Source organism: Hippoglossus hippoglossus, chromosome 5 (assembly GCF_009819705.1).
Source record: "Hippoglossus hippoglossus isolate fHipHip1 chromosome 5, fHipHip1.pri, whole genome shotgun sequence".
Lineage (NCBI taxonomy): Eukaryota > Metazoa > Chordata > Actinopteri > Pleuronectiformes > Pleuronectidae > Hippoglossus > Hippoglossus hippoglossus.
Genome location: NC_047155.1, coordinates 6,597,629 through 6,614,743, shown reverse-complemented (window position 1 = coordinate 6,614,743; position 17,115 = coordinate 6,597,629). Strand labels below are relative to the sequence as shown.

Sequence of the window (17,115 nt, the reverse complement as noted above, 5' to 3'; positions counted from 1 at the left end):
TCACACCCACACTGAGTATTTATATTGTACACTTATACCTGAGAAGGGTTAATTTCCCTCCGTACTGTTGATACTGTATATTTTTCTGTTGTCATGAAGCCTCGTCGCTGTTGTGTAAATCCTTTAGGAGTCTGTTTTTAGTGATTTTGATTTGGCTTTTATACACCACATTAAAAATGTTTACTGTGCCAATGTTTGGTATCTTTTTTCAGCACAACTTTGCCAATACGCAGGGGCGTTGCAACAGGGTGGGCTAAGCAGGTGATTGCCTGGGGCACCGGACCTCAGAGGTGCCAACCGAGAAAATCTCATTATAGCCCATGTGAACATGCTAATTTCTTCTTCTTCATTTGTGAGTCTGGACGCTGACACTGCACCTTTTCCGGAGCGTCATTACCATGTGCATGAGATTCAACAGAATAAGACACGTTTTCAAAGAAAGATGGAGCCTCACACCTCGTGCTTTCTCTTTCCTTCATTCCCAATCTCAACACTGTTCAGTCCAACTCTTTTCAGAACCTGATGAATCCAGAATGAAGGTTGACAATTTGCAGTTTTATCTGTAATGATCGTGAAAGATTGCACGCAAAAAAACAGAGAGGTTACGCAAATCCCAACTTTTCCGTGCGTATGCGAAGCAGCTTCAACTCGATCCCAAATTGTTTCTCCCGAGAAAAACTTTGCAATCACCTGCCTCTCTGCTTATCTCCTCCACAGAAATCTCTGTTATTCTCTTCTGCCAGTCAATAAGTGCCCAACGTGGAATTGAAAAACCCATCATCTGTTTCCATCTCATTCTTGCATGTGATGGTGTTTAATACAAGGACTCAGCTCTTGTTAGAAATGAGCAGAACCTGCACGTCTTTATCAGCTCACACACTGACTGCTTACTCCTGTTTGCTTTTGTACTTTCTCTGCCTCCTTCTTATTTTGTCACATATTTTAGTTAGTCAGCTTTCTGCTATCGAACTCTTCAAGTGATTAAAACAAAACCCCAAACATTCCCATGGACTCTTTATTAATTTTCTGAGAAATCATTGACTTTTTATTGACATTAGAGGGGTAACATTGTTGAAGTCATGCTTCTCTGAGAATTTCTTCATTTCCAGAGTCACAGTTATTACTCACTGAACTTTACAAGATAAAGAAACAACATATTTCATTTGCGCAAAACATAAGAACACTTCAACCAAGGCCCAACAACCTTGGCTCTGATTGGAGCCAACATACAGAAACAAACTACCATTCCCAGCTACAGTCAATTTAGACCAAATCTCCAAATCGACAAAACCCCAATCTGCATGTGGGAGGAAGCCAGATTAGGCAGAGCAAATCCATGGAGACACGAGGAAAACATGCAAACTCCACACAGAAAGAGCTGAACTGGGATTCTGACTGGGAACCTTCTAGATGTGAGGCAACAGTGCTAACCACCGCCCCCAAAGGTCCAACAGTTCCCATAAATCCAATCAAGCTACACCAAATTTCACGCACTCATAGATATCAGCCCTCTAAATGCGCCTGATTCTTTTTTTCATTAAAATCCATGAATTATTCCCAGAAAAATCTGTGAAAATGTCCCAAAAAAATCTTGCAATGTTAAAGTGAAAAGAAAATCCTGGATCCGCCATTTCCCATCCTTCCATAAAGTTTTGTGGAAATCTGATCAGTAGTTTTAGCGTAATCCTACTGAAAAACAAACAAATCAACCAATGAATCCCCTTCACGGAGATAAAAAACCAGAGCGATCAGGTGAATCCAGGCCAGAACAAAAATCTCCTCTGATGTCACCTTTTAAATCTGATGTAGTCGTAAAGCAGTCGGGCTCGGACAGAACACCAGAGTGCTGTCTTTCCTTTTACTCCAGCAACAAGTCAAATTGCTTCTAAGAATGTCCCCGATATAGAGTCATGGGCAAAATGTATTTTTAAAAAGGGAAAAGATTCTTACAGTCTCTAAAATTCTTTGAGGTCTAAAAGTTAAAAAGGCTAAAAGCCTTTGGCTAAGTGACTAAAGAAGAAGGCAGTAAACGTTGGCACATAACGGACGGTGGGCAGGGTTTTTGCAACAGGGAGAGTTACATGACGTATTTTATACCTGGAATCTGTGCAAACGCTGGATTTTCCTTTAACTGTTGTCCTTCAGAAGTGCCATTTAAACCATCACATCATGAAAGTGGATTGTCTTCCGCCACCACCTCCGGGAGTAAAGTTCCCGACTCTCGGCTGAATATATTGAGCATGTCTGATTGATTCATGGCCGCCAACATCATTGCTATCATTAAGACAGAGATCTCCAGGACTCTCTGGATATGGCGCTTGTCAAGGGCAGCTATTATGGAGGTGCTACGCCGAAAGTGACCCGTCTGTGAACCATCAGCATTATCTGTGGATTGATTGCCCTGCCTCCTCGTCCTTGCGCTACCTGCTCTCCTCTGCATCTTCAGCTCACTTATTCCCTTTGTCCTCTGAATTTAAATGTATTCCTCCTTCATGCACCTTTCATTTCATGTGTTGGTGGGTTGGTGTTATTACATTGAACTTGACATTTTTGCAATTCTGGGCCAACTGCAGTAAAAAAAAAGAAAGAAAAAGGAATGTGTTAAATCCGTCCACCACACAATGGGAAAAACAGAAACATGGAGCTGTGCCATTGTTTTCACTGAAAGCACCACAGAGAGCTTCAACCCAACACAGGAAGCTCCGGCTCCAACACAAACAGTTACCCCCCCGCATGCACACATACACTACATGTGCACACATAAACAAACATGCGAAATACACAAACTGCATCTACACATGCCATCATTTCTCATCTTACATAAAAAAACCCCGAAGGAACCACAGTTCAGTTTCCACGCTGCACTTTTGATTCGGATCTTTCCAGCATGCTGATTTTATCTGGTGAATTTATCTTCATCCTTATGTGGCCGGCAGCAGTTGTTGTGGAGCACGATGCCGCCAGCGTGATAGAAAAGAATGAGCTTTCCCTTATCAGACAAGGCCGCAAAAACACAAAAAAGATTTTCTTTTGAAAAGGATGGAATATACGCCTCCAATAACCAAGATTTAACAGCAACAATACTAGAGTGTCCCACTGCTCCCTTTTTTACATTTTAACACGTGTCAAATATACAAAGCATCTTGTTGGAAGGCATCTACAGACTATCACCATTTTTTCAAGCCCTCAGATTCAGATCACAGCCTGTTTATCCACAAACCTTCACATTGAAGGTTCCTCGCTCCTCTTCAGTCGATGTGTGACTGCTCCTGCAGTTAGAGGTTGAGGTGCCCCCCTGCTAAAGCCTCCTCGTTTTAGAAAACTGTCTTTTGTGATAAAGATACTGCTCAACAAAGCTGCCATGGCCGTTTTTTTTCAATTAATAGTTCTATCCTTTCCCTCCATGGGAGAATTACAACTAGACAAGTGGGAGGGACTGAGCTGAAATGTTTGAGGAAATACAGATGGATTTGGAAAATAAAGACAAAAGGTCAAAGGATCACAAATAAACTCAGAAACTATGAAACAAAAGCAAAACTCACTTGACCTCTAGACACAGAACGAAAGGGACCTAAATACTTGATGATCAGCTCCGTTACACACAAAAAGGGGGAATAACACTTATTCATTAATATCAGGGTGAATTTGGCTACAAGGAAACGTTCCTGACTGGAGCAACTGGACTTCAGTGCATGTCTGAAAGAAGTTCAGCTGAGGCCGATGGGAAAGCCAGTGGTTTTGCAAAGTAGTTTCCATCAACCAAATGAAAACGCTTCACCTCATGATGGCGCTAGATAGAGGATCGCAAAAGTTACAAGTCATCCTCAGGGGGGGAACATAAATATGTGCCAAGATACTTTTTTGTGCAGTGGTTGGCAAGACATTTCACTGGAAACCGCAGACTGACAGAAATGATGCTGGCCTGGCTAAAAAATACCATCATACCCTTCTGCACCAGTCATGACCTCATGTCAAATTTCCAATAACCTACAGATATTGGTAAGAGCTAATTTGGTGCAACCCCCAGTGAGATTACCAACCACCAACCCTCCACTGTCACTTTTCCTCTCCCCCTCTCTAACACTGATGGATATCCAGCGCTACAGCTTCACTCAGCCGTGCACACTCGCCCTCGCGTTTCCCTGCAGAGAGGTCGGCTCCGTCCGTGTCTGTTGGGAAGCTTTCACAGGAGTCGCATCTTTGAGCATCCTTAGCTAACAGCAGGCAGTTCTGCTGTTGTCTCTGCTGAAGTGACTTATTTCAACCCCTTTAACTTTCTTCTCAACTTTCTTATAGAATGAAGCAATGTTCAAAGAGACACCTGTGATCAATAGCTTCCAACCTGATAGAAATAATATAACTTTTACTGTCTGGATACTGAATTTGTTTCGAGTTAAACGTAAAAATCCGTAAAATAACGTAAAAAGCATCTTCTGCATTATTATTTCTGGGATTTTTTCCGCTTGTGCATTGATGAACATTATGAATTCCCACATTTCAGGGCTCTGAAATTGATACATTGGATGATTGGCATCGCCGCTGCCTCTGGGAACAGATGACCTCAAAGGTTAGCACGAGAGCAGTCTTGTCGGGGTTAATGTCCTCTCAGACTCGAAGGAGAACCAGCCCAACACAGTGCGATGGGATCTCAGAGCATGAACGATATGAGCCATTCCAGTCTGTCGACTCCAGGAGTTTTGTGGTAATTTTCAGATCAGGTTGAAGCCAGAAAACCTATCTCAAGGTAATTTCCCTTGGTTGATTAACTTTATTAGATCTTTACCCAGTGGTCTCATTCTTGCATAATGCCGGCTCATCAGGTGGGAACTGCAGGGCACCAAATTGCGGAGAAGGATAATGATTAATTGGATTGAGCTGTAAGAGAAGTGGTGTTAGAAGTTGCGCAGTGTTATTAAAAATGTCAATTGTGGACCTGGGGACACGTAGAGTAAAGAGTGTCACAAACACACACAAGAATCCTGAAAAGGCATGTTAGGAAGCACAAACAATTTAGCAAGCACACAACTCATACACATTTGTATGGATGTGAATACACTGTGCATGAAAACACTGCAGCCCTGTGCGCGCAGCCTCCCTGTGACTTGCACAGTGTGCATGTCTTTGTTAGAGACGAGTGTTCATGAGTCACTACTGTCTCTCGCCCGGGGCTCAGCAGCCAGCCAGCTGAAGGAGGGGATGCATGTTTTATTTTAGTCGCTCTAATATGCCGTGAAGACATCATTATCTTGAAACATGTTGAAATGCACAGCCTCTGTAGTTTAAAATGGCACAGAAGCTGTGGATATCTTTAAACTGCTTCATCCCCATCACAGTCACAGCGATCACTGGATGTGCAATCGTACACGCTTAATTAGTTGTGGCTTTTGTCGTTGCCAGCCAAGCAGTTCCTGTGTGAGCCCTCCTTGGCGAGCGAAGGGATGTTATCTTTTCTGTCATGCACATACCAGCGCTTCCCATAGGGAAGAGGTGAGCATGCAGGGAGCTCGGCTGATTGAGGGCACGGAGACGCGCTGTGCAGGGCCACGGTTGCCTGTGAATACTAAGGATGTCTCACAAGAGACCCTTTTGTCAGCACCCGACCCCTTTGAGAAGAGCCATGAATAGCATAAAGGGTTTGAGATCTTTTCTACATTCCTCCCATATCATCAACACTTCCCATCTTCATTTTTCTCAAACCTCTGCAGATCCCAAGAGGTTCATATATCTCTTATACAACCCAAGTCAGAGAGCTCAGTACAAACACGTTATAGCACTGATGGTTTGGCAAATTATATCATTCAAATATATCTCGGAAAAGTGGAGAAAATCAATGTACTCTGATGATTTTGGCATCACAAGCAATGTTTCGCCACCGTGAAGTGTCACCACTTTAGCCTTGACTGGATTTGTGACGATAAAATATCTGCATGAGAGTCTATTAGAGATGAATCTTCTGCTCAGGCAGGATTCTCAGAAGGAAAATGGATGACGCATCCAAGAGGGACGTCAACTAAATGCTCCAGGCCATTGATAAAGTTGGGGTCAGGATAATTTCAGATCTCAAGACAGAGTTGATAGAACGCCGGCTCAACTAACACTTGAAGTGCTATTGCCACCATGTCTGCCCTGCAACAACAAAACAAAGCTCAACTCAGTAACCCCGGTCTCCTGCACGAACACACCCTCAGACGGCAAAAAGGAGGAATCCCGTCTCTCCTGCCTCGAAAATGGAGCAGCCACCCAGTGCTTCAGTAACCTGATTACCCCAGCTGTCAGTCGGAATAAGGCCAGGCTTTGGGATCCTCCCGTCCCCTGATCCTCACTATGGGATAGAGCTGACCCGCCCAAAGAGTCTGGAAACAACCTCAGAACAGGATGGACACAAGCACACGGAGCCAGGAAAGAACCGGGGACTGAATAAGTCTGCAGGTAAGAGGAGGCAGCGACGAGTTTTTGATGATTTTGTTGGGAGATTTTGTTGATTTCACTTGATTGAGTCAGACATAAGGCTTTATCTTAAAGTACTACAGATGTCATGCACTTGCGTGTTTCTGAGCGGTTTATCTCATGTAGATGCTCATGGATCCGTGCTTCTTACTTCATTTAATCCTGGCGTCTTATTTTTAGATTCCACTGGGGATATTCTCATTCAGGAGTTCCATGCTGAACTAAGGACAAAAGTAAGTGTAGGAGAGTCAAAAGAGAAAAGTCACACGCCAGAGGATAAAGGACTCTTTGGGACAGCCAGTCACTAAGAGGAGGGCAACAGGATACGACTAGTGGGTGGACCTTGATGACCGCACAACAAGTCTCTCACTTAGTATATGCTCCCTTTCCCTGCAAACAAGAGCATGAGTTTGAGTCACTTGGATTAAAGGCGAATTCCCTCAGCCTACAGAACTTATATTTTTATCATTCTGTGTTTTTCAGCTCCACCATTGATTGGCTTTCTTCCAGCAGAAGTTTCAAAGCTCAACAAAGACCCTGAATCAATCTTTGGACTTAACTAAACAAATCAGAGTGCTGCAGGATACTGAAGACCCCCAAGCTGCACTTGGCAGCTCCACAAACTATGGCACAGAGCACGCCGGATGCTAATCCTGCCAAGTTGATCCAAAATCCAAAGGCTGACAACAAGGACTCAAGAAGTGAGCCTGCATCAGCCGTGTCGGTCAAAGTCAGACCTGCAGACCTGGGGCTGATTCGAAGCTTGTCCAAGTCAGACTCTGACTTGTTGGCGTCACCGCTCGGCGAAGAGGATGGAGGTCTGGCTGGCCGCAGTGGGTCGGTGTCTAATTGCAGCTCAGGGCGGCCGTCCATGGAGCGCATGCCTTCCTTTGCCTCCGAGTGGGATGAGGTAATACTCACACTCCGGGGATGGGAAACAAGTGGGAGGGTGTAGGGGGCGGAGGGAGTGGTGCTTTTGCTGTGGAGGCATGGACGGGGTTTTCAAGTCCTTAAGAGAGAGTGCGCTAGTGCATGTGAATGTGTGGGAAAAGAAGAGAGCAACTGAGGATTAGCGTGAAATAAGAAAAAAAAAAAAGGGAGTGGGTGAGGCAACACATTTCAGGGGAAGGGGGAGAGGGAAGGAAGGAAGGAAGGAAGCAAGGAAGAGGGGAGGTAGCAGCATGAGAGCGATCAGGAGTCCAGCAGAAGCAGGGATAGAGTAACTTTACCCAGGCTGTCGGCGGAGACTGCCTGCGGGCGAGTGCTTGAATGCATGAATGGCTTGATCACTTGCACCGACCTCCCTGTAGCAGCCCTGGCATCCAAGACTAATTGGGCTTGTGCTGTCATTCCACATCCACTCAGTACATGTCTCAGGGGCCGACCCACGCTTCCACTGTCTCCTCCTGCACTCCTCTGGCTCCTTTGCTCCGTCTTGCGCCATCTACTCTCACAGCCACACTGTGAGAAATGTCCACCCCCCCCTTTATCCCCAAAAGCCATAACTTGTGATTTTTTGAGCACTTTGGAGCATCAATGCAGCACACACCCCGAAGCGCTGCAGAGACCCCTTGAATTGAATAATCATTTCTTACCACAACTTCCAAAAGCAATTAAACAGTTGCAACCTGTGGGGACAATGGCTGAAATAGCTGCATACAGCTCAGAGACAGAATTATGCATCTTTTCCAGTGTGCACACTGGAACATTTTGGAAACTTCCCGCTCAAAGCTTAATCCCTATCACAATTGTAACAGTTATAGGATCAGACTTACAGGCGTTATGCAATAATTGTGATATCATGACGTCATGGCTGGAAATAGGCAATGAAAGTCCCATTGGTTCTGCTTTGTTTCTTTGTGGAATTCCTACTTTTAAGCAACGTCTCACTCTGAATTTATGCATTTGAATTAATGCATTTTTATGTGATGGCTCTCACTCCTTACAGCTTACGACATACATCTGTTATCGTATCTATTATCTTATTATAGTCTCATTTTTTTAACTGTGATTTGATTCAATATTACCACAACCTTTTATTTCCAGGGCCATAGCTTAATCTGGGAATACCAGTGGTTAATCGACATCCAGAGGAGATTTGTAATAATATTGGACATACATGCTTGTTATTCAATTTTATTTAAAAGTTTAGCCTAAATATCCCAAAATATGAACAGAAAATATATTTGAAAAGTTTAATTCTAAGAAACTCTTACTGAAGTTGGTTGGCGGCTGTTCTGTGTGGTTTTATCCGGAGGAATCTGGACTCATGACCTCAGCACTTTATGTAAAATCATGACAATGGCTTTTAGCACTTTTCTAAAGGACTTTACTGACTGGTTGAATTTGTCCAAGTTGATTCTCACTGTGAATTTAAGTTTTAAGGGAATTTAAAAGTTAGAAATTTAGAGGAAGAAGAATATCAACTAAAAGGGGTTTACCATCCTGTGGTCCTTGTTAACATTGAACTCATTAGTTGTTTAGTTTGTTTTAACCAATTGCTTCCATTTATTTCTGTGCCAAGTACTTAGAACAGAAAACCTGACATCATAGAAGTAGGGCGGCAACCAATGATCATTATCAATAGATAGAGGACAGGGAAACCAGCAGCAAGTATTAATGTCTGAGGAGCTGGTACAAGTGGATAGTTTGGGGATTTTTACTTCATCATTTCCACTTACGACAGGTGTCTGGGCACCTGTCGTAAGTGGAAATGTTTATCATGTCGAGGAGCAGCCATGGTCTTGACGGACATACTGTATTTGTAATTTACCTTTTTGATCATTACATCAGGCTCTGTTGGTGTCACTCAGTTATAAACAAACTTCTTGAACTTTAACTTGGCTGTAATGCGCCCTCCCCTTTTGTCATCCCTCGCTGGACAGCCCCTGCTCTCTGCCCCCCCCCCCCCCCCCCCCGCCCTCTGACACGAATGTTTTTTCAGGCCATTTTGGGTGGAGTGTCCTGTTCTCAAGGGCATCCTGTTTTGCAGCTGCTCCCGAGTGTCTGTTTCTCTTGCAGATTTCAAGGGATTTGTTTGGGTTGGGGAGATGGGGGTGTGTCCGGGCAGGAGCCAAAACCCAACTCCGGCCTGTGTGTATATATCGCATGAGATGATCAGCCAACAGCATCAACATTAAAGAGACAGAGGGAGGCTCAGGGGGAGGCTGGCTTTAAGTCACGTACAAACACGATTGTGTTGTTGCATGCACACATACACACACACAGACACACACACACACAGAAAGCCAACATACAATGACATTCAAATATGAGAAAAGGGAAGTTATGAGTTGAAGTTTAACCTTTGAACATCACAGTATATATATTTTAAATTGTGGTATTTGTGGAAGCTTATGTAACTGCTGATCATTGTTTGGTTTCTGTTGTAGAGAAAAGCACTTAGTTTTCTTTTTGTAATTTCACTGAGACAAAGAGAGAGACTGGGCTTTTATCTGCACAAAGGAGGTTATGTTTTCATCCGCATCTATTCATTTGTTTATTTGTTAGCAGGATTACTCAAAATGTTGGTGGAACATTAGGACATTTTTCAATATTTTTGTTACAAACAATATGAATAATGTGAATTTGATGTCTTTATGACCATCTCAACAACGAGCATGCAAAGGTAAGGTGTCTATACATTAAGCAGTCTGAGGGTTTCATTACTCCTAAATAAAACGTAAATAAACTAGAAATGAACAATGGAAAAACCCCATAGACCGTAAAATAAAGATGGATGATGAGTCTCCTCTTCCTCCTGTTGATGAAGTCAGCGCAGTAGTGATTATGGTGCAGGTCTGCGATAAATACACGTAGCTGTCAATCAGGACCTATCAGCCCAGTTTTATTGCACCAAATAAGGAAATAAAACCAAACTTGGCGGGAAAATTATCACTTGAACATACAGCAGTGTGAAGGGAACTGACCTAATCTGACAGAAACCATGTACTTTGACTTTTTAGTTTTGGTCCATGTCCCATCTGCTAACATGGAGGAGGCAGGGTTTTAGACCTACACTGCAGACAGCCACCACGGGACAATCAAGATGATTTGGCTTTACTTTGCGAAGCTGTCATGTTTATCTTTATAAACAGTCTGTGTAAAAACCCTAAAGACAAAACATTCACTCTCAGCCCTGTAGGAGGCGACACTGAGTCCTGCTGTCTCACCTAATCTCGGAGGGTGTCCTCTAGCATGTGGTTGTTCTTTCTTCAGTATGTTTATTTAATTTAAGGTGAATTCTTACTTTCCCTTTAAGAGCAATACCGCAAATAACCTCATTACGTAAGAATCCTGCATTTCAGTAAGCGTTGCACGTGTTACTAAGAATAGAAATGGCATACATGATTAAGGTTGATTGACGTCTTCTCTACAGCTGTTCAATACTCAAAAGGCAAAGGTTAACACAACCGCATGTTACGGATGCTTGAGCGGTTTCTTTCGTGTGAGTACTCTAAAGTTCCCAGATGTATTCCAGAGGTCATTACACATGCAAGCTTTCAAAGTGCAGCCAGTGTGCATCTTCACTTTCAGACCGGGACCCCCTCATCAAATTATTAATACTATTATAATGTTACGTCTTCATCAGTTGTTTTAAAGGCATGTGGCTCATGCACATCTTTAATAGAATAACTTTGAAATTGATAGTGTGGAAAAAAGATGCAGCAAAGCTCCTGACAGGATTTAAAAAAAAACTAAATTAGTTTTCCGCATCTATTCGTTTAATTGAAGAAGAGAAAGAACATTTTCGTGTTGGTGGTTCCAGTTGATAAAAAAGGGACAATTTTAAAGTACGTGCAAGCTGGTTCATAATTCATATAGAGAGCTACGGCAGAGTGAACACATCCTGAGATCTGCTTAGACAGATGTGGTACATGAATATGAGAGCAGTGGTGATGTTGCTGGTGGGGGCAGGGTGAGGGGGGGGGGGGGCACTGGCCTGTTTCACCTGTCACACGCCTGGAGCGTCTCCCACCAGGTGTAACACCAGCGACCCCACTCTGCCTCCACTTTGCTGTTTGTGCCGTCACTTCACACGTGCCAGGACCGGATCAGTGCGGAACCGCTCGGGTGCCAAATCAATGGGGAAAGCTGAGGTGGATTCCTGCTGTCGTGAAATTACAATGATTGTATTGTTTTATCTAGTGAACAGATTTTTGTTGACTTGAGTCTGTGCATCACAATCGTAGCAGGTCCTCGAACCGGCTTTTACTAAGAACTACTTTGCATTTGGAAATTGCATTTTGCAGGAAACATAATGGCAACCAGTAACATTTATATTCGAAATTTTAAGGGTGAGTGATTACATTCAGCAATAATCTTTTACCTCTGCCAAGGAGTTTATGTTTTTGTCTATATTTGCTTGTTCATTAGCAGGATTAGCAGGATTAGCAGCAAAAACTATGTTCCACATTTTCCTTGATATCTCAGGGAATAAATCATGGATCAGACGTGTTTAATAATCCAGATCTAGTGACTGTATAAACTGTGGTTTTATCAGGGGCGTGTTGGACCTTGGTGGAGGTGTGGGCTCCAGGGATTGTCATTCTAGTTGTGACATTTATTACTCACACAAACTAAATCCTCCAGTAGTTGTGGTGGTTGCTTCTACTGTCATTCTCTGTCTATGGCGAGGTTGAAGGTGAACAGCTGCGGAGTGTTTGAAAGCTCAAGATAAACTGTGTTGTTGGTTTTACCTTCACAAAGATGTTTTTACCCCTGTTCATTGGTTTGTTTGTCACTAGTATTACACAAAAACTACTGAATGGATTTCTACAAAACTTGATGGAAGGTTGCGACACGGACCAAGAAAGACCCCGTTCAATTTTGGTGCCGATCCATTGTGACGGCTGCGAGAATGTTTTTTGTTGAGAGATTTAATTTGTTTTAAATGTTCACCAATTTCCAAGGGAATCATTCACATATATTAATGAGAAAATCAGGCACATTTAGAGGACTGATATTTGTGTGTGAAAGTTGGTGCAGCTTAATTTGCAGTGATATGTGTTCAACTGATTGTAGTTTATAAAGGAATCTGTGTTGTGTACCTTATATTATGAGCATGTTGTCCATCTGTCTCTTCACATATTTGTGTCTGTCTCTGTTCAGCCTGTGTGACCGTTTTGGAGATTTTTATTTTTGAAAAATCCAAGCGTGTGTGTTTTTCCTCCCACCGGCTGAAATTAGCTGCAGACAGACTGAAACGGCACAGAAACAGTTTTTCCAGTGGAAACTACTGAAATGTGCGTAAATCCATGTGTGTTGTGCCAGAAACGCCCGTCGCATGTGTGTAAACAGCTCAGAGCAGAGAAGCCGTTAATGACTAAACGTCCATCAGCTGTCTGCAGTCGACTCCAGCTCCGGGTTGCCATGGCGACGCCGCCAGCTTCTTCCTCCCCGAGACGCAGACTTTAGTGAGATTTGGTTCAGTGCTCGGTCTTCAACTCCTGCTATTCAGTTTGGGTCTGTAACGGTTATCACCAGAGTTTTAACGCTTCGCGCGCTGCAAGACGCTCCTGAACACATCTGTGTCCTTTTGGGTTCCTGGTGTCAAAAATGTGGAGAATAGAGTTTTCTGGTTTTCTCTGAAAAATCATGTTCTTTCATTTGTATTGCAGTCTGAGGCTCACGGAGGAAAATGTATAAGTCTGTTTGCTTAAATACTTTCATTTTGCGGAAGACAAATTTGTTCAGGCTACGCTCTGGCAAAATATGATATGTGAAGAGTTTGTGGCGGTGAGGGAAAGTTATGCAGACAATTTTCAGATCTGTTGTACAGCTTCTCCGACTCTGTTCGTATCAGCTCCCCAGAAAAGCTGCAAACTAAACATTGAATGTTTCGGAAATCTCCTGACATGACTCTGAGAAATGTGATTCCCAGCATCTCCTGATTGAGCCGCATGTTTTGATGTGTCAATGGAGTTTCTGCATCAAATGGAGCAGGACTAGTTGTGGTGGGTTTGATCAACTAAAGGCATCAAGAGAAAGGGGGGGTGAATGTCTAATAAAATAACGTCTGGGGCTGGGTATCAAATGTAGATACTTGAATCGTGTCCATATCAGAGTAACTGTCAGATATCTTCTCATTTAAATCATAATGTTTTTTTAGGAGAAGTTCTGTTATGGCTCATTTGCATTATAACAACTTAAACTCTGCATTTTAGAAGTTTGATCACATAGAAAAAAGGTCATATTTCACAATATAAGTGGGTGTCAACATTTTTATTATGTTTCAATGGAAAGTTGTGGTCGTCCTTAATCATGTTTTAGTTTGTTGTTGCAGATGTTGTGAATATTCTCTCCACAGAAAACTACCAAGGTAAAACTATTCCAGGTTTTACAGAAAGTATTTGGCATTCTTACATTTTTTGCTCAAAAGTGACAGAAACAGTTGATTAATTTCAGTTCCTCATGCAGAATATTGTCAAATGAAGTCGATATGAAGCTTTTAAAATGTAAAATTCCTCCTCATCCTTCAGTCACATAAAGAACTGAATTCCTCTTTCATACAGGTGAAAAAAAAAATAGACACAGGGAGGAATTAAATTTATGATAATCTGACGTGATCTGACGTTAACTCGCAATTCCGGCACGCTGCCTGTCGAGCTGGGTTCAGGAATCCTCATGAAAAGCAGTAACAGTATATGATGCACTTTACAGACTGTGCAGTCCGTCCTGACTCTACTGTCGCCGTTCTCTGAGTGTTTTTATTTTATTTTCGAATGGTTTTAAAAACTGTCACAACGATGAAAAACAGCCCTAATCGTGAGCTCTGCCGGGTAGAATTATGTGATTTAGGTCTTGTGGTGTGGAGCTGCTGGCCCATCTGTCTTTATTGACAATGATACTTAGGCAGTAATCCGGTTTCCAGACCAGCGCCAGTCGAGCAGGCAGCCTTTTAGTTTCCTTTATTATATTCAGCTATCATTTCCATTATCTGCTCTGTTTTGGGCTCGCAGGCCATTATTGACTCATAGACAATACTGTACTCTCTCTCCACTGTCTCTATGAGGTAATATGTTGATGACTGGACAATAAAATGCATGTTGTAATTACTATGCAAGCTGAATGAATAAGACATAGTCGTTCTATTACTACAGGGCAGAAATTATTGAACTTGCACATCCCTCAAAAGACACGTCTCGTGTCCCAGCTCCGTACTTTACAAACTAGGTTTCGAGGTTTCTCTCTCGGGAAAAGTGACAAAATGAGAGAACTCCATGTCTGTCATGTATTTACACTAGTTCCGATAAATCTTTCATCGTTAAGTTGATTCGGAGCAACCGCTAATGAAACTGAGAAGCAGCTCATAGGTTGACAGGGTGAAAAAAGTTTTCTTTCTTCATTGTGAATGTGCAGTGGTGCTCCAAAGTCACAGCACGATTCACAGCTCATGCTTCAAACTGTGAGGATGATAAAGTCTGTAAAAAAGTTTAGATAAGCATGGTGCGTATGGGAAACACGACCATTTGTACCACATTTGCTAATTTATTGAACTTCGTTATTGACAGAGATTCATCATGACAGAGTTGGAATACAGGATGAAGTGCTTTAAATCACTTTTGCTGATACTGCTTGCTGGAATTGATCATCTCACTAACTGATCAATGAAATTATTCTACAATTCAATTATGTAGACACCATCTTGATCTCTTATTTGGGTCTTTTACATTACTTATACGGAATACTGGTCCTGATAAATCTATGTAAAGCTAATAACAGCCTGTATATATCTGGCAGGCCAATTTATCAGTCAAACTAAATGAAATAATTGAATTTCACAAGTAACATAGGTTTTCCTATAAGTAAATATGACGATCTTAGTACCCAAGATAGAATAATACGTAAGAAATAAGAGTTCGTACTCATCCTTCCACCAAATTTCATAAAAATCTGTCAAGCATATTTCGTGAGATGCAGCTAACAAACAAACAAACTAATGGACAGGGTTAAAAACATAATCTTCTTTCTAGAGGTAAGTAGAAGGACAATCAAAGAGCACATACCTCCACCAATATAATACTCTACTATACCATGTTAAAGAAAGTAAAAACCACACGAGTACTTAAGTCCATAGAAACAAGTTGCTGTTTGCAGATTGTTGCCACTAAGTTGTCTTAACCCTCTATCTATGTGCCTCGGCTTATGTAGCAGCTTGGGAAATATTCAGATTAATTCTGATTACATTAAAATATTCCATTTCCTGCTTTACAATAATTGAGTCATTCTGATTGTCTCTCTTGAAACAGAGTCATATCTATATATTCTGTTTATTTTTCAGGGGGCGGTGATGCATGTAATGAGTGTAGGTATAATAATAATGAGTGTAGAGGAACTCTGTCAGGTTGACTGACTCAGGGAGACACTGGCACATTCCAGGCCAACATGGGGCCTTCTATAAAGTAACAAGCAAAGTGTGAGATGTTGAAAATCACTGGATTAACCCAACGATCTGTTGTACATTGATTCCCAGAGGAAAAGATGCAAACAACACAATATGTCAGTCCTGTAGCCTGCATCAGAAGTGTAGCTTCATTGTGACTGTGGCGACTTTCTGGCTGTTTGCAGTTTTCAGAGAGATGTTTCAGGTGAAGCAGTAAAAGACTTTTCTCCAAACTGAGTCTCTTCTGTTTCTCATAACAAGAGCAGGAGAAGACGTTAACTCGTCCTCATCACTTGTTACTGAATCTGTGAATCAGGACCAAGCTCCTTCATCCTCTTCTTCTCTTGTTGAGGTGTTTTTCAAAGAAGTCACCGGATTTTACCACAGTTTCATTTGAAGTCACCGTGTGTTTACCGGTCAGCTCGCGGCCGACGTAACCCAGTGACCTGAGACGGCAACGAGGGTCAACCAATCACATTAGATAAAAAAAAAAAATGTAAATCAATACCTATTGGCTGTAAATAAAAGTGGGAGTGTCCAAGGAAAATCTGCAACAACAAATTAAAAAGCAGACTCAGGTCACATGGTTGCCAAAACTTTCAGGACCACCATTCACATTCATTTGGCCGGCGCCCTACACCCGGAAGTATTTAAACAGAAATTAACCAGATACAATTTATATGCAACGTTTATTGAATCACGAGGATTATACGAGTAAACTATTATTATATAAGTAAATAATATTTAACATTTTTATACAGGCTTTTTTGTCTCAGGATGTTGGAAGAGGCCAGATTGACCGTTTTCCAGGGTTCAAAGCTTTCTTAGGACCTTAAATAAATGCGAAGGGTATATGTACCAATAGAGTGAAATCAACTGACGGCCAAGGACTCTCATCCTAACCTCATAAATTCTATCACTTCTATAAGAGCTATCTGCAGATGAGTCTTAGATCTTAGAACTTAGATTTTAAAAGTTTATAATCCTCTAAAGAAAGCAAACTACTTGTTTCCAAAGAATGCAGAATAAGTGACGATGAACTCGAGAGGATGCAGAATGACACTGGTACCAAGGACAGTCAATTAATAACACTTCAGAACCAGGCAGAGTGATTTCACCTTCCCCTTTCACAGACTTGAACTTGAAATGATGAAATAAAATAGATCATGTTTTTTGCAGCATGTGCAGGAAGTGAAGAGCAGATCCACCTGCATTAACATGTACATCTCTTCAGGAAGCCATCACTCAGACTCCACTGATTTAATGATAACCGCCCCGAGTCC

General features: G+C 42.1%; 1 protein-coding gene across 8 annotated transcripts in view; it reads left to right on the top strand.

Moving 5' to 3' along the window:
- The first annotated feature begins 6,836 nt into the window (after nucleotides 1-6,836).
- anks1ab (ankyrin repeat and sterile alpha motif domain containing 1Ab) overlaps nucleotides 6,837-17,115 on the top strand; it is a 46,010-nt gene continuing 35,731 nt past the window's right edge. For 4 of the 8 annotated variants that reach the window (XR_004613792.1, XR_004613791.1, XM_034584776.1 and 1 more), the window contains exon 1: nucleotides 6,838-7,357. Coding sequence is in view for 5 of the 8 variants with exons in the window: in XM_034584776.1 (XP_034440667.1) it covers nucleotides 7,073-7,357 (285 nt within the window). In the remaining 3 variants the exon portion in view is untranslated. Of the gene's footprint in view, nucleotides 7,358-17,115 lie in introns of all 8 variants that reach the window. The other 4 variants (XR_004613790.1, XM_034584771.1, XM_034584777.1 and 1 more) reach the window with 2 other exon arrangements.